At 43.4% G+C, this 23,316-nt stretch overlaps 1 protein-coding gene across 8 annotated transcripts; it reads right to left on the bottom strand.

Annotated features, from left to right (window-relative positions):
- Window positions 1-10: 10 nt before the first annotated feature.
- Window positions 11-22,530, bottom strand: LOC114860765 (integrin alpha-3-like). Of its 8 annotated transcripts, none has more exons than XM_055511049.1 (29): window positions 22,386-22,530; window positions 21,435-21,602; window positions 18,916-19,043; window positions 18,419-18,504; window positions 18,137-18,276; window positions 17,383-17,489; window positions 17,204-17,299; window positions 16,999-17,058; window positions 16,759-16,912; window positions 16,438-16,631; window positions 16,265-16,353; window positions 16,022-16,155; window positions 15,790-15,867; window positions 15,218-15,285; window positions 14,220-14,356; window positions 12,991-13,134; window positions 9,745-9,842; window positions 9,017-9,224; window positions 6,730-6,816; window positions 6,563-6,639; window positions 6,402-6,479; window positions 6,230-6,332; window positions 5,988-6,161; window positions 2,506-2,628; window positions 2,144-2,254; window positions 1,663-1,761; window positions 1,196-1,321; window positions 924-1,047; window positions 524-666 (listed from the first exon to the last, which is right to left on the bottom strand). In XM_055511049.1, the coding sequence occupies exons 2-28, from the start codon at window positions 21,590-21,592 to the stop codon at window positions 937-939; spliced, it is 3,168 nt and encodes a 1,055-aa protein (XP_055367024.1). In that variant the 5' UTR covers window positions 21,593-21,602; window positions 22,386-22,530; the 3' UTR covers window positions 524-666; window positions 924-936. The 8 variants fall into 8 exon arrangements, with proteins under 8 accessions (XP_029015436.1, XP_055367023.1, XP_029015438.1 ...); XM_029159608.3 differs by having other exon boundaries at window positions 2,506-2,625; window positions 9,056-9,224; XM_029159603.3 differs by lacking the exon at window positions 924-1,047 and having other exon boundaries at window positions 11-666.
- Between the last annotated feature and the right edge of the window lie 786 nt (window positions 22,531-23,316).

Here is a 23,316-nt window from a genome sequence, read left to right as displayed (position 1 = left end):
TAGAAAAAACTTATTTGAAATAAAAAACTTTAATAGCATCAGCATACAGAAAAACAGTTCACCAGTCACATGACCTGAACAGTAAGTCAGGAAAAAGACCTACACACAAAACTCTTTAGTATAGAATTTGACAGTTTTCTGCTTTTACTCTGGTAAGGAAACGAGGCTTATGTACTTACAGTACTTGGAGGCAGCATTTGATTATTACATCATAATGTTCTGGCTTTACAATTCGACTCTTTTCAAATCATTTAACTTTGGGCTGGTTGCGTTTTTTTTTTTCCAGTGTTGGAGCACTGCTTGTAATGACAGTTGGTGGATTGATATTGTATACAAACTTATAGTCCCTTGACGCAGGCGTTTTTTACAACCTACAGGTAGACACCTGAATCTGATTAAATGCATTGTCTGTGTGAGAGTATTAAGTTATATCAGGTGCAGCAGAGAAAGCTTCTTGTCCTCAGGACATCAAAGCATCTCAAACTCCTCAGTCCAGGAGGTGATCCAGTGTTTTGGGTTTGTCTTTTTGTTTCGACACGAAGAAACCTGCTCCTGGATAAGGAAACCATCAGGGTCCATGTACTGCTGCTGCTTGTCTCTACCCAGAATGCGCCGCTGGTGGAGAACCGCGGTTTGCCATGATGTCCGATGCACAAAGAAACCGCACTGTGGAAAATAAGAAAAGACAGTGGGACAGGGTTACCGCATCACAGATGATCTTGCAGTACTCTGGGTGCTCTGTATTGTACACTATTTGTGGCTTTATTGCAGTTCGTAAGTTAACAATCAACAAACTGGGCAGCAGGAAGGAGAGAATTGATTTGATGCAGGAACAGGTGGGAAAGCTAAAAGAAGAACAAGGTAAAGACGTTTCCCTGTCATGAAATACAGCACCAGCTCTGGAGCTGAGGGGGAAATCTTACAGTGGGCCCAGTCTCACAGCTCCTGGGTCAGCTCCTTGGTCTCCGACGGCTGGCTCTTTATGTGGGCCTTGTGGGACTTTGCCTTGTACAGCTCTCTAGTGCTGGCTCTTCTGAAGAACCCACACTGAACAGCAGGAGGTGACATGACAGCATTTTACCAAAGAAAATACAATGTGATGATTTGATGGAGATGAGATGTTAAAACATAGAAACCTATCCTTCTGGACTCAGAACCATAACAGTTTTGAACAACACGGTTTAGTTCAGTTTACCTTCCAGAGCAGCAGGCAGATCAATGCCAGCAGCAAGACTCCAGCCAGCACAGAGACCACGATGATCCATACAGGGATGCTTGCATCCGCTTGCTGACCCAGATCTGGGTAAATGTAGACCTCAATCTGCAGAAGACACCAATCTATCAAAACACAGGGATCAGATAAAAGCTACTATTGTCAGAGGGGTTGTTGTGGTAGCAACACAGCCTGTAAGGCAGTGATTCTCAACTGGCGTGTCCCGACCCACAACCCTACCCCTAACACTAAACTGAACTGAGTCTGTTAAAAATGATTAGACTTGCCACAAAAATGTGACTGAGATCGTCTGATTGTCATGTCAGCCTTATGATTAAATGCATTTGAGAAGTTTCCCCGATTTGGGTTCAGGGTGAGATGGAGGGTCCCGAAGCCAGGCCAGTTGATAACCACAGCTGTAGGGGACGCCAGCGGCTTTCAGTCATTACCTTTGCAGCGTGAGACACTATGTTGACAGTTGGTTTCTCAGTCTGCAATTTCAGGGATGCGGAGCCTTGAATTAGGACTGTCCTTGCGTCACTATAGTCCTGAAACACAAGGAACAGACTTTGAGATTTTGCATTTTCCAGTAAATGCACAACAACCAGACTGAGCTAGAAATCCTCCCTTTAAGGCAGCAGATGACTGACCGTGCTTGAACTTCACATTTCCTTGTACAAACTCATGTTCAAAATGAGCTTAATAACACAACGGTGACTGTGTCTCCTCAGTGAACAGCAAACACCTGGTAAATCTAACCCATCTCTGTTATCTCTTTAATCCCCTGATACCACTCAGTTGTACATCAATGTCCCAAGGTGAGCCACATCCCTCTAACAAGATGGTAAAGCCAAGCTGTATGGTTTCTGGAATCAAGGCCGTGCAACAGGAGGTGTGTCTTTAAAGTCAGACTCCTCAACCTCAATGTACCTCAATCATGGTGGAGTTCCACAGTCTGGCTCTGACAGTAAGAGTTGCTGTGTTGTTCATGTTGGTCAACGGACAGACAAACTTCACACAGTTGGCCCCAAGTTCACAATTCTGTAAGGAAACACAGTTCAGATAAACAGATCAGGTCTGCATGCACTTCTCCCGTGTTTTGCATCAAGCTCACAACAACAACAGCCTGTTTGACAAACAATTAATCACAGGAAGTAGCTACACCACAGTGTTGAATTACTTCACATGGCTCAGTCAAATAGACCAAAAATTTAGATTGAACATGTATGAACAGGGATGTGTTGGCACCAGAACAAACAGAATGTAGAAGTTGTAGGTTTGCTTGTTTGTACCAGAGAATAGAACTTCTTCCTCTGTCCCTGCAGATGGAGGACTGGTAAAACCTTTTTAGTCTGCTTTGTCTCTTCCTTCACCTCCTCAAGACTCTTCCTCCTCCTCTCGCCCTCTTGTGACTGCTGAGCAAACAGAAAGGAAAAGGTTGTGTGACTAGGTTATTTGGTTATTTACTATTATATCTATATCTATCTATCTATCTATCTATCTATCTATCTATCTATCTATCTATCTATCTATCTATCTATCTATCTATCTATCTATCTATCTATCTATCTATCTATCTATCTATCTATCTATCTATCTATCTATCTATCTATCTATCTATCTATCTATCTATCTATCTATCTATCTATATATATATATATATATATATATATATATATATATATATATATAAATATAAAACCCCCCGGGAACCCCCTGCATGCAAGTCCTGCGCCTTTACCGACAGCGACTGACCTGAAAGATAAGATCATGGCGAGATTGAACAGGCAACCCCGAACCCCACTACAACGGCTAAGTGAAATACCATCAGAAAGTCTCATGGAAGATGTGAATGCAGCATTGAGAGCGATCCCTACCACAACAATCACAGAAACCAATGAGCTGATATACGCTTCAGCATCAGTGATCCTAGAGGTGCTTGGCTATAAGAGCAACCATGGGAGCCATGAGAAACAATACCCACCATGGAAACGAAGGTTGGAGGCAAAAATCAAGGCAGCTCGGAGGGAAGTGAGCCAAATGACAGAGGCCCAGAGAGGTGCAATGAAAAGACCAATGCCTAAGAGGTACAGCCAGATGACCATACCTGAAGCACTCGAAACTGCCAAGCAAAGGCTACAAGCCTTGGCCAGCCGCCTAAAGAGATACACCAGAGATAACGAAGCCAGACGAATAAACCGGCTGTTCGCAACACAACCTGCGAAAGTGTACTCTCAATGGCAGGGTAATAACAGCAGAGCAGACCCACCAAGGCTGGAAACTGAACAGTACTGGAAGGGTATACGGGAGAGGGAGGCATCACACAACAGTAATGCACAGTGGCTGGTGGATCTGAGGGAAGACCACAGCAACCTCCCTGAACAGAATCCAGTGACTACCACAGTGGCAGACATCCAATAAAGAGTCTCAGGTATGAAAAACTGGACAGCACCTGGCCCTGACATGATCCACGCCTACTGGCTAAAGAAGCTCACTGCAATCCATGAGCGCCTGGCAGCACAAATGAACCAGCTGCTAAGGGATGGGACTCACCCTGAATGGCTAACCGAAGGGCGAACGATCCTGATAATGAAGGATCCCTCAAAGGGCACAGTCCCATCCAACTACCGGCCAATAACCTGTCTCTCCACAACATGGAAGCTCATGTCAGGCATCATCGCAGCTAAGATAAGTGGGCACATGAGTCAATACATGAGCGAAGCACAGAAGGGCATTGGTAAGGATACCAGAGGAGCCAAACACCAACTCCTGGTAGACAGAACAGTCGCCCAAGACTGCAGAATGCGACACACCAACCTGTGCACAGCCTGGATCGACTACAAGAAAGCCTATGACTCAATGCCACACACATGGATCACTGAATGCTTGGAGCTGTACAACATCAACAGAACTCTAAGGGCCTTCATTGCAAACTCGATGAGGTTGTGGAGAACCACCCTTGAAGCCAATGGGAAGCCACTTGCCCAAGTATCCATCAAATGTGGCATATACCAAGGAGATGCACTGTCCCCACTGCTGTTCTGCATAGGTCTGAACCCCCTCAGCCAAAAAATAAACAAGACTGGCTATGGATACAGACTCCGGAACGGGGCCACCATAAGTCACCTCCTCTACATGGATGACATCAAGCTGTATGCCAAGAGTGAGCGAGACATCGACTCGCTGATCCACACCACCAGGATCTACAGCTCGGACATTGGGATGTCATTCGGGCTTGAGAAATGTGGGAGGATGGTGACAAAGAGAGGCAAGGTAATCCACACAGAAGGGGTCTCACTCCCAGAAGGAACAATAGCAGACATTGAGGACAATTAAAAGTACCTTGGAATACCACAGGCAAACGGCAACCTTGAACAGGCAACAAGGAATGCGGCAAAAGCCAAATACCTCCAATGAGTAAGGCAAGTCCTAAGAAGCCAGCTCAATGGCAAGAACAAATCCCGGGCAATAAACAGCTACGCCCTGCCAGTGATCAGATACCCTGCGGGAATAATAAGGTGGCCAAAAGAAGAGATACAGACCACAGATGTTAAGACACGAAAGCTCCTCACCATGCATGGAGGGTTCCACCCCAAATCCAGCACCCTGAGACTGTATGCTAGCTGCAAGGAAGGAGGCCGAGGACTAGTGAGCGTGAGAGCCACTATCCAGGATGAAACATCCAAGATCCATAAGTACATCAAGGATAAGGCCCCGACAGATGACGTGCTGAGTGAATGCCTCAGGTAGTGGAGAACAGAGGATGAGATGCTGGAAGAGGGACCATCATGGGAGGACAAGCCCTTGCACGGGATGTACCACCGGAACATAACTGAAGTGGCTGATCTCAACAAATCCTACCAATGGCTTGAAAGGGCTGGGCTGAAGGACAGCACAGAGGCACTCATCCTGGCTGCACAGGAGCAGGCCCTGAGCACCAGAGCAATAGAGGCCCAGATCTACCACACCAGACAAGACCCAAGGTGTAGACTGTGCAAAGAGGCCCCTGAGACGGTCCAGCACATAACTGCAGGGTGTAAGATGCTGGCAGGCAAAGCATACATGGAACGCCACAACCAAGTGGCTGGCATAGTATACAGAAACATCTGAGTATGGACTGGAAACCCCAAGGTCAAAGTGGGAAACACCTCCCAAGGTAGTAGAGAACGAGCAAGCCAAGATCCTGTGGGACTTCCAGATCCAGACTGACAGAATGGTAATGGCGAACCAACCAGACATTGTGGTGGTGGATAAAGAGCAGAGGAAAGCCGTAGTGGTGGATGTGGCAATACCAAGCGATGGCAACATTAGGAAAAAGGAACATGAGAAACTAGAGAAATACCAAGGGCTCAGAGAAGAACTGGAGAAGGTTTGGAAGGTGAAGGCCACAGTGGTGCCTGTGGTGATCGGAGCACTGGAGGAGTGGCTACAACAGATCCCTGGAAAAACATCCGAAATCTCAGTCCAGAAAAGTGCAGTCCTAGGAACAGCAAGGATACTGCGCAGAACCCTCAAGCTCTCTGGCCTCTGGTAGAGGACCCGAGCTTGGAAGGTGGATGAGACCACCCGCGGAGGGTGAGAATAGTGTGTATATATATATATATATATATATAACATTAGTCTGTGAGACGATTTCACCATGTGTCTTTATTCAGTACAGGTTCTGTTGCGATGTGCCCTGTGACTGCAGTAATAGATGGACTCGTTATAGGACAGAAATCTAGAAATCTACAGTATGTTGGAACGAGCGTGAGGGTTATATTGCCATGGTTACCCTGAGCTTCAGAGGGTTGATGATGTTTGGCAGATTACAGTGAGAGTGGGAGGTTCCGTTCACTTGGATCTCTGTGAGGTACAGTAGCCACTTCCCATTGGAGACCTCGCTTGGCCAATGGAACTCCACCAGCAGGTTTCCCAGCCCCCCCATCGGCTTGCCCTCAATGTGCACCTATCAGGGATGGGTGTAGGTTACACTTGGAGTCATGCCCTTTAACAGTCACACAGTTCATGGCAGACCTGAAGAGTTAAGAGCAGCAGACTGCCAATGTCCTTTGTCTTCTTTATGGCGGACTCACCAATGACCTGACCACCGAAGAAGGTGGGACCCGGTGGATTTATGCTGTGAGGGCATCAACAAGTCAGCCAATACAATCATCACATCCAAATATTTTGTTGTGTTTGTTCTTACATTGTGAGGGACGTCTGCAGTGAATACTCCACCAACATGGACACCAACACAGGAGGCAGGTCAGGCTGTTCGCTGAGGCTAAGGACACAGAAACATGACTACTTTAAGCATGGAGTTTGATAAGACAGACTTAGACATGTGAGGGGTTGAAGAAGTCCTACGTTGACAGCTTTAGCACAGACTGGATCTCTCTGGTGTCCAAACTGATAGACGACTGAAACGTGATTGACACCTGTAGCTGAAATGAAAAAAGAGGCTCAGTTGGTGAATGAGCATCTCAGACAGTTCTACGGTGAACAGTTCAAGTGTTACCACAGCTATTCTGTACCTTGTGGTTGCTCTTAAATGGGTTCCCCAGCTCACACAGAAGAACAGCTTCCTCCACAGAGCACCCCACTAGCCCTGTGACATCACCCTAAGATAAGCAAACGGGAACAGTTTGACTGTTTGAGGACTGGTCCAGTCCCAAGTCTGTGGTCCATCATGACAAGTGTGATTAAAATGTCTGGTCCACTATGAAGGCGTGCCTTTGTTTTAGATCGATGTTGCTGTTTATTTTAGCTTAGACTGATTATAAGCAAATCACCACACTGATTGCTGGTCGTCACCTGTGTCTTACTGCAATCTGCAGTCGTTTGCCAGTTTTTATTAGTGGGAGAGCTGGCAACAACTCTCACACTATTGATATCTTCGCTCTTTATTTTTCTTTTTCTTATTATTGCGCCCCGTTTTTCGATTGCTTTCATCGTCTCAACGTTTCATCGTAGGATCGCCGTTTAACTTTCTAAACGTGTGTCGTCTTTAGGAGATGGGGGGTATTACTTTTCACGTTTTCAGCTTTTCACGTTTTCAGCTTTTCAACTTTTAACGTTATTCAACGTTTTACATAGTTTTGGCTCTTTTCATCAGCTCTTTTCATCAGCTTTTTTATTTAAACTTCAAAAGCATCCATCATCATTCAACTTTCTACTTGTAAATCAGCATCCTCCTATCTTTTATAGTTTTCAACTTGTGAGCGCAGCGCAGCGAGATCCTGAATTTCCTATATAGACTCTAATGATAATTTATGGCAGACGTCTGGGGAAAAACGATGAACGAGACACATTTTGAAATTGTGACTGTGGCCACAATCTTTGGTCCTCAAGCATAAAATTCACAACAGTTGTTCAGTAAAGCCTTGGGAGTCATAAAGTAAAAACATTTTTGTAATAACTATTATGGTTTTGCTTCAACAAGTCTGTTTATAAAGGGTGAAACTCTGCTTTCACAGAGCAGAGTGAGCCTGATTTTCCCGCCTTTCGTGTCTATGGCAACGTCGCAACTGCAGATTTGACTAACAGGTCAAACTCTTGATGCTCAGTGTACACAGCAGTTCCATGCTTATTACTGATTAGTCAACTACAACATTGTATTGTATAGTAATTAAGTACACACCTCCTCTAAATCCTTTCAAAATAAAAGCACCAAGACAAATAATTAGCTTAATAGCAATTTGTGCTTTTGGTTGGGTAATTTTGACTATTTAAAGATAGATTAACAGTTTAGTAATTACCCACACACCCCTACGTCCCTTCAAAATAAAAACACCAATGCAATTCATTAGCTTTAATTGCATTGTTTTTGTCTTTGAATGGTTAATTATGACTATTTAAAGACTAATTGACAGTTACGTAATTACCCCCACAAATTTCCTCTAAATCCTTTCAAAATAAAATCACCAATGCAATTTATTTGCTTTAAGTTTCTGGTTCTGGCTGAATAATTACCAATCATTAATGAGACTATTTTACAGTTCAGTAAATAAACAAACACACTTATTATGGTGCTTTTATTCTGAAAGGGCATGATAAGTTATGACTATTTAACAACTCTTTTAGTAAGCACTCAAACACAACCTCTAAATCCCTTCAAAATAAAATCACAATGTAATTTATTACCTTAAATGGCATGATTTTTGGCTCTGACTGGTTAATTATGACTATTTATTAAACTATTACACAGTTAAGAAATTAACTACAAATACTTCCTCAAATCCTTTCAAATTAAAAAGCTAGTCAGCTTTTTCATGATTGTCAACAATGCTTTGGTCAACTTTTATCTTTGACATCTTTTCACCTTGGTCAACTGTTTAATCATTTTCATCTTTTTAATCTTATCATCGTTTCACCTTGGTTATCTTTTTCATCGTCATCTTTTAAATCGCCATATTTTTAATCGCTGTCATGGTTTTAATCTTTGTCAACGTTTTGTCGTTTTCATCGTTTTGTAATAGTCAACTTTTTGATGTTAGCAGCTTAATCAGCGTTTGCCATTGTTGCGGCAGCAGATCAGCTCTCCCACGTAATTTCTGAGAAATTACTTTTTCTAGTTATATTCTGACATTAACATCACTGACTGAGAATCTTCACCAGCAGACATGACTATAGTTTGAGTGCGGGAGTATTACAGTGTCTATGATAGCGGTGTTGTAGCTACTCTCGTGAACAAATTACAAAGCTAAGTTAGATACATCAAGTAGATCAGAGAACCCATCTAATCCTTATTAACAGTGTTGTTGTTGTTGCCATTTGTAAAACTCACATTTTTTCTCATGTACAGATGAATGTTTCTCATACCTGGTAAAAGGTGGAGGACAAGACTCTTAGGTTCAGTACCTTGGTTCGAACTTTGGAATAAATAAGAGAGGGGGGGAAGGTAACGTTTAACAAAGCGACGTGAGCATCCTCTGCAAGTTGGCCTGGGGCTGGCGTGTTGCTAATGTTAACCTCTAGGAGTACTTCACCAATAGTGGCGTTGTAGTGCAACACCTGATGTCCATTCTGCCTGGAGACAGACAATATACACAACCAAACAAACAAACAAATTAAGATTAAATAGATAAATTATATCATCATCTTGAATTGTCACTTGAATACAGGGCCCTAGTTATCTTTAGTCAGGATCCCAGTTATTTATAGTCAGGAACCCAGTTATGGGTTCCAAGGCCAGGTTGTGGTGCATCTCAGGCTAGGTTTCAGAAAACATTCAGGTCAATTGTCTGTCATCCAGGTGAAAGTATCGAACACACGACACAGCTCACAGATATCAAGTCAAGTGACAAATACATATAAAGTCTTAATACTTTATTAATACTAATAATGTAACTTCCATGTCTCTGGTTAAGTCCCAGTTCCTTTAAAGAAACAAAATTGTGAACTCACAAAAAAGTCTCAGAGCATTAGGTCTATGGAGAAATGCTATTAAAGTCAATTTCAGATTAAAGAAACCACATGTAACCACAGTCTTTACTCAACTGGCCCAGTGCTGGAGCGACCAGCTCACAGTAGAATAAGTATTCACTTACACAGGGAAAGGTCTCTGGTGGTCATCAGTGAACTGGGCTGTCATCTTTAGATTACTGTGGCAACGGTTATCAGAACCACAGGCCTTCTGGATATGAATCTAACAGATACAGAAAGTTAGCGTTCTGTAACAGACATTTAATGTCTGTGTGTTTTGTTTAACTTAATTAAAATCATATCAATATCATGTCAATAATATCATGTCTTGTTCACACATTATGGCCTGGGTTCTGTCCAGGACTCTTGCATTCTAATATGAATTTTTTTAGTGAACTTTTTCCATGTGATATTATGACAATCCAGGCCTCAAGCCATTGGAGGTGCTGTTGTTCTTGTTCTGCCTGGTGTGTGTGGTGTGGGTTTAGAAAGGGTAGAAGTACTTTAGATTCAGATTTGACATATATATATATATCTAAAGTATATCTAGTGTGGGTAATGAGGCAGGCTGTACAGGTCGATCAAAGATTTTTTAACGAATCGGAAAATAGTGCTAATGGTAGAGAAGGAAATGAGTGGGGGTTGTTCAGTAGATAATGGGACACCACAGGGTAGTATCATCAGCCTGGTGCTTTTGTCTTTTATGATAAAGAATATATTTTAGAAAGTAGACAAATTAGTGGGGGTAGCATTATTTTCAGATTATGGTGTGATGTGGAAGAGAGGGAGAAATGAGAAGTACATTAACAGGAAGCTGCAAGAGACGATAAATGAGGTGGCGAAATAGGCCATGAAATGGTGATTTAGATTTTCTGTAGGGAAGACAAAAGTAACAGGTAAATAGGATAGGATAGGATACGACTTTATTAATCCCACAATGGGGAAATCTTTGTTTTACAGCAGCATGACGGACAAAAAAGAAAAAGTAAACACCAACAGTAGATAGGTTGTGCAAAAGGAAATAACGGTAATAATAGTGCAAAAAAAACCCAACAACAATAAACAACAGTAATACCAGTTAAACACCAACAGAAAAGGAAACAACAGGTCGTGACATTTGTGTGTCACTGCAGTGATGCATTGTCCAGTCTGATGTCTGTGGGAAGGAATAGCCTGCGGTAGCTCCTTCCTGCACTGTGGGTGTAACAGTCTGGTGCTGAAGGAGCTGCTCAGAGCCTCTACAGTGTGGTGCAGGGGGTGGAGGGATTCTCCATGATGGATGTTAGTTTACCAACATCCTTCTGTCCATCACCTCCTTTATGGACTCAAGTGTTCCTCCTGTATCCGAGGTTCGACTATTGGCCGAATTATTCTCTCCAGTACTCTGGCATAGACTTTCCCAGGGAGGCTGAGAAGTGTGATTCCCCTATAGTTGGAACACACTCTCCTGTCCCCCTTTTTGTGAAGATGGACAACCGCCCCAGTTGTCCAGTCCAGAGGAACTGTCCCCCTCGTCCATGCGATGTTGCAGAGGCATGTCACCCAAGACAGACCCACAACATCAAGAGACTTGAGGTACTTAGGACGGATCTCATCTACCCCCGCTGCCCTGCCACCGACACCCTCAAAGTACTCCTTCCACCATCCAATAATGTCCCCAGTAGAGGTCAACAGCTCCCCACCTCCACTGAAAACAGAGTTGGTGAAGGACTGCTTCCCCCTCCTGAGGCGTCGAATTGTTTGCCAGAATCAGTTTGAAGCTGAGCGATAGTCCTCCTCCATGGCCTCCCCAAACTCCTCCCGTTCCTACCAATCACACCTCTCCAGGTGTCACTGTCGTTGCCCACGTGGGCATTAAATTCTCTGAGGTGAACAATAGGGTCCCCATTTGGAGCACTTTCCAACACTACCTCCAGAGACCCCAAGAAGGCTGGGTACTCCACACTACCGTTTGGCCCGTAAACACAAACGACAGTGAGTGAGCCTGCTAAGAAGAAAAGGAGAGGGGGGAATTAGAGAGCATGAGGTGGAAAAATACATTGATTTATAGTATAGAGGGTATGAAAAAATATACACAGATGCATCTAGGTGGGCAAATAGGCACGGCGTTTGTGGCACCAGAGATTGAGGTAGAGCACAAAGAATTAGTGATGGGTTATCTGTGTTTACAGGGTAATTAGTGGCAATATTGTATGCACTTAGGTAGGTAGAGGTATGCAGGCCACAAAGGGTGGTAATAGGGTCAGACTCAAGTAGCTCACTGATAAGTATTAGACAGACGAATCAGATGCTAGACAAGATGTGGTGGTGGAAATATTAAACACAGTGCATAGAATAAGGAGGACAGGGGTGGTGGTGCAGTTTGTATGGATACCAGCACATAAAAGAATAGAGGGAATAGAGCAGAAGAAAGCAGCGGCAACATACTGTAAGATGTGGATATTGAAATAAAGTATAGGAAAGGAGAAATAAAGACTATAGTTAAAGAAAGAGCAAAAATGACTTGGCAGGAAGAATAGGATAGAGGAAGTAAAGGAAGAAGTTACTACAACATACAGTACAAAGGAAAATGGGAACACTAGTAGGATGTAGTGGGAATAGGAGGAGGGATGATCTGATTAGCAGTATGAGGTTTGGAAATACAGGTCTTATTAGCACAAAGAAGATACTTAAAAAGCATGAGACAGAAGAATGTGAATGTGGAGCAGAAGAAACAGCAGAGCACGTAATAGTCCATTGCCCAAAATATACGATTCAAGGAAAAAGGATGATATAGTGCTTGAAAGTACAAAAAAACAGAGTTGAATATAATATTTAATTTGAAAGCAGGTGATATTGGATATAGAGCTGTTTTTAAGTTTTTGGAGGAGACAGAGCTGCATAAGCAAATAATGCAGTGTTAGTTCACTAAAATTTGGCCGTCATAGTTTTTTTTTTGTGCGGTTAGGAAAGAGAGTTAGTTTTTACATACAGTAGGTGGCGGTAATGCACTGTAGTATGCAAGCTGCCATAAAAAAAGAAAAAGAAGAAGTTCGTCATGCGCTGTCTGTTGTGTTCCTGGGTGTACTTTGTATAAGGTTTGTGCTGTCACGTTACTGTTTGTCAGTTCTTTGTGTTTTATGCTTTTCCTGCATAGCACTGATTTTAGTTACTTAGTTCGTTTTTGTTTTGAGGTTAAACTAAATCATGTGTGTGTGTGTGTCATAAGGATGTGCATTTGGGTCTTCCCCTCCTGTCTCGTTGTTGTCATATGTTGTACATAGTCAAGTATTTTTCTTGTATGGGATTTTGTTTGGTCACTCTGGTCTGGGCTCTAAGAGAGCCAGGACTAGTAGATTTGTTGGGTTTGATGAGTACTTTTAGGTTCTGACCTGAGTTTGGATGGATTGTGGTTTCTGGCTCAGCACAGGGAGGTGTTTTAAGTCCTGTACAACATCTGTCTTCTTTGGAAGCTTCTGGTACAGAGAGGCATTTAGGGAGAACACCAGAGGCTGCACTTTGTCCCGGATCTGACCCTGAACAAGAGACAAAACCAAAGGTGTCATATGAAGAACTGTTCTTGTTCCTACCTAAGATGAGGTTTCCAGCTTTAATCTAACGCTCTCAGTTCTGACTCATGCTGTTTGTGTAACAGCCTTTGTCTCGTGTGACATTACTTCCTCTCTTTCTTGTCTAATTGTGTTCCTTAACTACTCCTCTGTCCAAAGCCACACGTTTTCACGGAAAAAACGTCATCAGCGCAATTGTGGTGTAATGTCTTTAAGTGACCCCTTAATTTAATTGGCTTCATGCTGTCCGCTGCCAACACTTTTACACACAGTAGACATAGCGGTCTTTCCTTGTCTCCCACCGTAGTCACAGTGAAGCCAAATGCCACATACTGTAGGTCATATTTCCTCGTCTTAACTTTCGAGAGACTTTCGTGTCTTATTATCTCCCTGTGTTTCCGCCTTTCTTTTTATCCCAGTTAAATACTTTTCCGTGGTTTGCTATCTGCACTTTATATGTCCGGCTCTGTGCTGTGTCAGTGCTGAAAAACTACCTACATCAAATAAGACTGTTCCACATGGTCACACATGCAACCCCCCTGGCACTGTCCCACTGTTTGAGAAACACTGAGCTAAGGACACACTTGTCCTCCAATAAATTATTAATATTATATGTTCGGTCTTGTGTGGTGGTGAAGGGCGACTGAGTCATCGCACATCCGCTAAGAAGCAGCAACTACCTCTCAGTCAGTTAAGCACTGGCACTCAGCTCAGCATCAAACAGCCTCAGAAAGAACAGAGACCTCAAACTCAGCGGTTCTTGGTTCTTTGGTTTCTGTCTGACTCAGGAAACTGTACAAAGCTCTGCTCTGTGTTTTATTAAACACAGCAGGACTTCCTTTGATCAAACTGTTTCTGCTCAAATTTAAAAAAACATCTGAAATTGTTTGCTTAAAACCCATCAGATCTTCAAATTTTTCTTCATAGCGGTTAGAAAAGCTGTTAGTTTATTCAGACATGGTGGAGAATGAGTAAACTGTATTTTGTCTCCTGATCCTGAAGAACCATTTAGATCCAAATGTCATTCATGTATCTGTATGAATGTGTCTCACCATAAAGCCGGCTTTCAGGGTTTCACATCGTTTTCCTGGCATCGACAAGTAACCGGAGTACACACTCTGTCCATTCTCATAGAAACGGAGACGGGATATGAGGCTGGTGACATCAGCAGTCACGATGTAGTGGACAGCTAACAGATGGAGAAACAACCCTAATGTTAGCATTAGCTACAAGCAGCTTCCTTTTTTTTACAGCTTCCGTCTTGATACAGCTCTAAATGAGAAGGTTCTGTGTTCTTTACTCTGAGCTTTACATACTGTACATAAAGAGAATTCACCATTTCAGTATAAAGGATTGTCAGTCACATTTACAATGTGTCCTGGCAACAGATTAACCTTGTCTCTGATTGGTCAAAGTAACAAAACAGAATCAGGACCCCGCATGCACGCACACACACTCCTCCAGGAACAAGTGCATGTCTCAGATGTAATAACACCAGTAACGTAATATATCATCAGAGACTCACACTGAGGACATAAGGACACACAAGGACACGGTATGATGTCACCCACAATAATGCGCGTGTCTTGGGTTGTTGATTAATAGCAAACATTGATTGACGGCTTCATCCTGTCAATCAATCAGGGCACCAAATGAATTGCGAGGCCACACAGGAAGCATGTGAGTTATAAACAGACTTCTTAGCATCTGTTTTGCTGGGCATGTGTTTCACAGCTATCCTCAAGTCAGTCCATTTGTATTCATGAAGAACTGTTCATGTGTTAATGCTGGGTCAACTGGGCATGGCAAGGCAAGGCACCTAATTGTCCAAAAGAAAAACTGAATGAAAACGTCATGAGCACAGGCAACTCAGTGGTGCTCTGCACTTTTAATTTTTAAAATTTAATTAGCAAAACATGAAGGTGAAATCTAAAATCACTTGCACCTCAAATTTATTCAGTTACAGTGTTCTCGTGTTCTGACACAAGGGCAGGCGTGAATCAATGCTGAACCTTAGTGGATCATAGAATGCTTAATGTGAGTTACTCACTGATGTTGTCTTGGTCGCTTGCCTGTCCAATGCTGAAGTTGTAGGAGAAACACACCCGTACCTGAATACTGGGACACACACGCACACGTGTCATGGATCCAGGTTCATAGTGATTATGCATTCTAGTTCCAGTTCTATTTTGTTAGTTCCTGTCTGCCTTCTGCTTGTTTTTGTTTCTGTCTAGCTTTATAGTCACAGGTCCCAGCTGCAACCTGTTAATCATCTTGCTTGCATTTGAGCTTTAATCTGGCACTAAACAAGAAGAATACTATTCTTCTTGTTTAGTGCCAGATTGTTTGTGTTTTCATGCCAGCATTCCAGTGTTCGGTTCTCGGAAGTCTCGCCTGTGTATTGTCCTCTGATCTTGCTCTGACCTTGCTTACACCGTGTTTTGACCTGTGCTTGTTCCTGAGCACCACCTGCCACTCCCAGGCGGTACCTTCACTAGAGACTTACTGTGTACTGACCATTGTCTGTTTGACCAGCCTTTGCCTACCATCAAATCCTTAAACTTAACTCAGCCTCAGTGCTGACACACCGCATGGCTGTCATCTCACTGGTTTGAATCTTACCAGAAGTCGCAGATGTTTGGGTCAATGATGTCCGGAAGAACTCTGAGTGTTTTATTGAGGTGGACGACTGGACGGGTTCTGCAGATTCAATCAAACTGATCAGTCATTTTATTAACCAGTCCCTGTGTGCTGAAACACAGAAGACTCTATTGCAGAGTCTGAGGTGGAGACACGTTAACATCATAACGTTAGACTAAGTCCAGTGGTTACAGGTTCAGCAGGTCTTACGTACCTGAGCAGAGCGACCATGTCGTCCAAAGAACCAACCAGTAGGTCCGGATACAGGTTCCCATCAACGTCCAGTCCTGCAGACAGGGAGTAGCCAAACGTCCTGAATCCTGAAGAGATGCTGCTGCCACAGATCACCTGCAGACGCAGAAGGACACAGGACAGATTGAAGGTGTTGTGGGTCATGGTTACACACAAGGTTTGTTGTTTGAAGTTTGAATCAGGTTGAGGTTAGGGTGTCACAAACCTGGGTTGGTTCTCCAGAGACCCCTTTACTGCTCCCGGTCCAGATCATCACACTTCCTGATTCATGGAAAGGAGCTCCAACTACAAAGTCTGGAACACAACAGCTGATTGATCACTGTGCCTGGTTATTGATTATCAATAACATGAGATCACAGTGTAGCTCTGCTGTCTCACCCTGGAAGCCATCTTGGTTAAGGTCTCCTGCTGCAGCTACAGCCATGCCAAATCCAGATCTAGTGGAGCCCTTCAACACCACACTGGGATGAGGTAGAAACCATCCTCCGGAGTTCATATAGACATAAACGGCCCCACCGACGTCCTGCTGGCGGCTGAAGTAAAACGGTGCTCCCACCAGCAGGTCGCTCCACCTGCAGACAAAGCTACGTGTTTGTGATGTAAATCACTCAGTGAGATGCTCTTTGACAAAATTGTACATTGTTCCCAGTATCCAAGTTGATAACCCTGAAGCTATGACACCTGGAAATCTTTCATTACCCATCGCCGTTGAGGTCTGTGGTTGCCACAGCGTTGCCAAAGTATGATCCTGTCTGTTCACCGCGAAGAGTTTGGTTGATGTGCAGCTTCTTTGCCTGTTTCACCACCAAGAACACGGAGCCACGAGCATCATCCTTACAGTCTCTAGGAGCTCCTGTTTAGTAATACAGATATGAATGGAAATACTTCAGTCACCAGTCCACTGATCCACAGAATGTCAGAAAGAGAGAAGTCCATTACCTGTTACTATGGTTTCATCATCTTTAGAGAGAAGACAGGGAGCCTGAACAACTGCGTAACCTGGACAAACACACTTAATATGAATGTTAGCAACAGCCAGCCAGTCTACATGTTGTAAAAAGTAAGTCTTTGCTTTGCAGACTATCATGGACGTACAGACCAAGAACAAGCTTAGTGGTGAGCCGTACTGTAAGGGATAGATTACCCATATAAACGTGTCTGTTCTTCTTGGTTGGGGGTAAAGAACTTTTTTGAGTTTCAAAGACATCGTCTGGATTCATCCAGGAGACATGAACATTTCCTACAACATAGTAAAATAATATTGGAGAAATGAGTTCTGAAACCCTGATGGTGCGTTTCCAGAGCAGGGGAGCATAATCTCACCTTGCCATTCAAAACTCCCAGGTGATCCGACTATGATTTCAGTCTGGGTGATGAAGGCGGAAATTCCCATGGTACACATGGCCTCACCCCTAAAGTCTCCCTGGTAACTGAACACAAACAGAAACCAGGAGATAGTTCGAGACGTGTTTTTGTACACCACGTGCAAGTCATGGACTCTAATTCTTAAACACTGTTCATACCATCTTCCTGTTTTAGTTTGTCAACTTCCTGTTTATTTGCCGTTTACACTGGTTCCAGCTTTACTTCCGGTTCTCATTAGTCACTTCCTGCAAACTGTTAGTAATCACTTCCCTGCATTTAGGTCTAGTAATCACCTCATCTAGTTGCCAGATTGTCTGCGTCGTAAGCCAGCATTCTTTTCGTGAGCCCAGTTTGTGTTTGACCGTAGCCTACCGACTGCCTGAGCCTGTATCTGTTTGCTACCCGCTGTGTACTGACCCTTGCCTATCTGACCACAATCTGATTAAAACATCATAACCATTCGAGTTTCGTCTCCACTGTGCATGTGGGTCCATCGACTTGAGCCTCGTGATAACAATCCCATCTCTAGTTTCAACTTGCATTCACAACTAAAGATGATAAGCTTAGTAGCTCCAGACAAAGTCCAATTCAGAAGGAGTTCACTAGGTCACAGACTAATGACTTTGTGAATGAGGCTCTGAAGTAACCAATGCAATAAGTCTGACTGGAACCAGAACCTCAGTCCCAGTAGTTGTTGTGAAGTGGTACCTACTTGCACTGCTCATCTGGTTTCTGCCAGTTCAGAAAATCATTGTCGTTGTACTGCAGGTCATTTCCAAGGAGATAACATCGACCAATCATGCTCCTCAATTTATGGGCTCCATAGAGTTTAATGAAGCGATGACCACATGCCTGCAGACAGATAATAAATTAAACTGGAGGTACTTTACTGACACTTACTGGCTCAGTTTAGAAAAATAAACATATTAAAACCTATAAGCTTGCAAATGACAATAGCTTTTGTTGGACTTGATGAACCAGTGAGATCAAGTACCAGAACCCGGCCCCCAGGCCGGCCCTGACTGGCTACAGAAACGCCCAGCCACATGTCTTCAATCAGGTCCTGGGACAGGTCCACGTCTGAAACAGAAGGACCAAAGTGACAAGAGTTTTATGATTTACCTTTGTTTTTACAGCCTCACAATAAATAATTAACCACTTTAAATGGTTGTCTCCATGGTTACTGCTGATTACAGCCCACTCAGGAAGAAGCTGTGTCATATCTGAGATAAAAGCTCACAAACAGACGGAGCTCTTCATGTTCATAATGCAGCAGGAGACAGATAAGATCAGGCTGCAGCAGCTTCTCCTCCAGTCCCATCAGACCTTCAGGTCTGGATGAACTAAGTCTAAGACTAAGACTAAGCATGTGCACAGAATCTTCAAATCTTGCCTCTGAGCTGTTGTGTGTTAACTTATCTAAGAGTACAGAGGAAATGTTGGACACCACCTCTGAATGTTCTTGTCTGTAAAAAAAGTCACAAGTCTTACCTGGATCGATGAGCTTTACCCTGCTGCATTCTGACTGGTTAAGGCTAATTTGGCAGCTGTACACGCCCCCTGTTTGATTGACTGGAATGTTTGGCTCCGCCTTGTCCCTTGGAGCTCCAACCAAAAGCCTGCCAGGATGGGACGGGTGAAAAGGGGAAACAGGTGAGAAGCTATTCAGGCCACCTCAGTACTCTTAGTTCCTTTTTGTGCTCTGTTTATTTTAGGCTCTCATTTCTGCTGCATGTTTGGCATGTTCACAACCTCAAGGTGATGTTTTAGTCTAACAGAACAGAACTAGATCACAGTCAGCCTGTTGAAACTGGACCTCTGCTTGGAGGAAAACCTTCCACCTGTTTATCAGAGTTGCAATGGTTTGTTGCTGTGATGAGGAGGAGGATGAATTACATTACAGCCAATGAGACAAGTCCCCAGTCTGTTGGTGTCTGGTTCCTGTCTGTGGGTGTGTCCCACATCCTGCTGAGGACATGAGATGGGCAAAATGTGCTCTGTGACAACTGAGCTCACTCAGGCTTTTAGTGCATGTCTGTAGCTGTGTTTGTAGATATTTCATAAAAATTCATCGGCTCAAAGGTAGCTACACTGTACTAAGCAATAGCAAACACTAGAAATATTCACCAGTCCTCAGTAAGTAAGCTGAGTTCAGTTCACTTTAGCTTCAGTTCTACACTTGCACACTACAGCACTTGAGACCTCCTCAAGGAGCCTGAGGTTTTCATTTATTTTATTTTTACTTTTGCTCTTCCTAATTAGCATCCATGCTATTGCATGCAAGAACCCTGCAAACCCTTCAGAGGCTGTAGAGAATCCGACAGACTTCAGTCAATGATACTGTGATGATTAATAAATGTTTCTGTTGGGATTATCATGGTTAAGTAGGTGTCTGATGGGCCTCTGAACAAATCAGAGGAGAAATGACCTTCTGACCCCAGAACTCCCTAAGGAATCTGTGTGTGTGGTCTATAGGCAACCAATCCAATTAGGGAAAATAAAAAGACAGTTGTCATGGTAACCGTGCAGAGAGCTGGATGACCTCTGAGTGACTTTAGCATTCCGACCCAATCAGGAGCCTCCTTGGACTAATCACGTGTGTGGGTAGGATCCTCGTCATAGGTTAACAGTGATGAACACAGGGATTCAGTTGCAGTTTGAGATTTTATATCCTACACAATAATACACAGTACACGCACAGTATTATATTCTTATACTGTATACTACTATACTATACTACTATACTACTATATTGTACCATAATGTACTACACTGCAATATTACACAGTACTGATGTAGCTTTACATACATACATACATCCATCCATCCATTTTCATCCGCTTATCCGAGGCCAGACTGAACAGCTGCAGAATCTCAGTCTGAACTGATACGAGTTCTCCTCCCTAACAGCTAACGGATTAATCAGGCGGCACCAAGAGACGATGTCGTCCCAACATGTCTGAAAGGCCAGAAGCCAAAATGATCCGCAGACCCTCCATTTTCTCCACCTTCAGCTACAAGGAAGTTTTCTCAGGAGGAGCTTCAGGAGAATCTAAGCCCTTGAAGCTGCAGGGCGGGGGGGGGGGGGGGAATTCCTCTTGTTCAGGTATTTTTCATTTGCAGAACACATGCAACACATTATCACACCACACCACACACTAACACTCGCCTGTTTTTCTGAACCTGTGGGGACTTTTACTAAAACATTTTCAGTGATTCTTTTGTGTTAGTTTGCTCATTTTGTTTTGAGAGACTTTATTTTTATTTTTTCAACATTTTGCCTTTCATAGATTAGATAGAAGCTGCATGTTTAATTGTCCTAAATGAAGGATCCTGTATTTGTTTACATGTCAGTGTTTTAACCTTTGAATAAATTTCACTTTGTATTTTCCTTTAAATTATGTCATTATATTCATTTTAGTACCTTATAGTACTAACAGTGAGGTGCAGAGAGGCACAGGGGAAGACAGCACGCACCCGCACAATAGTAACGTTGTTTAATGAGACTTTAGTCCAATAAGTAAAAGAAACAAAGTACACCGTCAATCATTTACCTGGACACACCTGAGAACATGTGGGGCCGACCTGCAGACGGCCAGGTCTGTATCTTTGCCTTTTAGCCCCAGTCAGACTACACCTTCCCGACCCTGCTGAACCCAGTATGTTAACCTGTTGCTGCCTTTTCCTCCTGAACCATGGAGGTCTTCTGACCTGTCCGTAACACTTGAACTCTGATTGGTTTCTGTCTCAACCAACCATCAGTTTGTTTATGCTGATGAACTGATCAGTTGTAGGTAAACCCGACACTTCTTCATTAAAAGACATTTAAATTTCTTCCATCCGCTGCTGACTGTTAACCTGCTATGCTATGCTATGCTATGCTATACTACAATGTCAGGTGCAACACATCACATGAAAGAACTGATTGGCTGAGAGAGAATTAGAAACATAACCTTCTGTCAGGGTGACTGAGGTAACAGACGGGTGGATGTAGGCAGTTGTGTACTCACTGGTAAGCGTCTGTCCTCAGGTCCTGGTGCAGAGCCACGGACAGGCCAAAAAGACTCCCCTCCCTTCCTGTCTTTAGCAGTGGGAATGTGGTGTCGAGGTTAAAGGTCACACACGCAGCAACACACAGGCTGAGCAACACACACACCTGTGTTGCCATGGAGACACACCTGAGGGATCAAAAGGAGCACACAGGAAAATGTGAGTTAAGAAAACTAGACCGTTTGTCGAGGTGATGTGACCCACTGAGCTGGTTTTACCCGTTCAGGTGCCAATGCCTGTTTGACTGACTGACGAGCAGTACCACAGGCTCCTCACACAACTAAATATTTAACTAGTTGAGCTGCTGCAGACGTTTGGGTCCAGCTGGTCTATGTTTAGCTGGACAAGTAGTCTCTCCTCATTTTCCCGCAGATGAACAACTGTTGCTCTTTGGTTCTGAGATGATTTAGATAAAAACAGCTAACTGTAGCAGAACATATAAGTCTGCTGCTGCTACATTCAGGCTTTTTCTCCTGACTGGTAGTCTGACTGGTGGAACTGCGTGATCTGGACCAGACTTGTCCCACCTGCTCTGGGAACAGCTGGTGAGGGGATTTCTGGCCTTACCTGCTCAAGTGTCAGCAGGCTATGAATCAGGTCACAGAGTCGTCCACAGGTTGTGGAGATGCTGGTTCTAATCCCAGCTTCCCAATTAATGCTAGCAAGATGCTAGGTGTCTCCAGCTGGGCGTAGAGAACATGGTGGTACTCTACAAGAACTTGTTCTAGTAAACCATGTTTCACTGGGACAAACCACAATGCCGATTCAACTGATAAATTTAAGAAGTTCTGTGTTTAAAGAGGACTACGCCTCTGACTGACAATTGTATACCTCACCTTAAGGAAAAGACGAGGATGTGGGTTTGAGGCAGAGCCAAAGACATAAAAACAAAGCAAAAGTGAATTTCAAACCTTGGTCTGAGCAGCTTTAGCAGCTTCTCCTGGTCCTGGCTGGTCGACAGGTTGATTCCCGCTGTGCTCCACCTGACTGACTTGTGCTCTGTCTGCAAGGGACTGAGCTGTACATGCTCAGATGCCTCACCCTCTCTCTCTCTCTCTCTCTTTCTCTCTCTCTATCCACCTCCCTCTCTCTCATTCTTATTCTTCAGTAGTGCTCGCTTGCCCTGAAATGAAATCATGTCTGTTAACACACACACACACACACACACACACACACACACACACACACACACACACACACACACACACACACACACACACACACACACACACACACACACACACACCTTGTGAAAGTGAGGACCTCCATTGACATAATGCCTTCACTAGCCCCTAACCCTAACCACCACAACTAAAGGCAGATGTCTCACCTTTGCTCTAATCTGAATCAAAACTCTATTCTAAACTCAACGGGCCTTCAAAGAAGTGAGGACCAGCCAAAATGTCCTTACTTTGTCAAAATGTCCTCACTTAGGTAGGAAAGTATAAAGTTTTACTAACATTATGAGGTCTGAACTTTGCTTTCACACGCACACTTCCTGTCTTTGTAGTCACTTACACACCACACATCAAATCTGGAGATATCTAGAGATCTAGAGATCTAGAGACTTATCTACAAAGAAGATACTGTGAGTTTCCTTGAATAAAATGAAAACGAGTCTGGTATAAGACTAAATGTTTATTAAAATGACTCATGATGGTGAAAGAGTAACATTCACATATGTAGACAACTTAATTGGAGGAAGATGACATTCAAACATTATTTGAATAAATAATCACCAAAACTATTGAGAGAATATTGTACAGTATGAAGCATTGTGTTTAACGTAAGCGTAGAAATTTTGACCGGAGCCTGGTCTGGTGCTGACAAAACAAGCAGCTA

Source organism: Betta splendens, chromosome 8, assembly GCF_900634795.4.
Source record: "Betta splendens chromosome 8, fBetSpl5.4, whole genome shotgun sequence".
Lineage (NCBI taxonomy): Eukaryota > Metazoa > Chordata > Actinopteri > Anabantiformes > Osphronemidae > Betta > Betta splendens.
The sequence above is the reverse complement of the archived record's forward strand: the minus strand, read 5'-3'. Positions and strand labels throughout refer to the sequence as shown.

Excerpts from the sequence above, each read along its gene's own strand:
- LOC114860765 (XM_029159603.3), bottom strand. The coding sequence starts at position 21,592 with ATGGCAACACAGGTGTGTGTGTTGCTCAGCCTGTGTGTTGCTGCGTGT. Across the intron at positions 17,490-18,136 it reads AAACCAGATGAGCAGTGCAA|TTACCAGGGAGACTTTAGGG; the intron begins GTAGGTACCACT and ends GTTTGTGTTCAG. Across the intron at positions 15,286-15,789 it reads CCAAACATCTGCGACTTCTG|TATTCAGGTACGGGTGTGTT; the intron begins GTAAGATTCAAA and ends TGTGTGTCCCAG.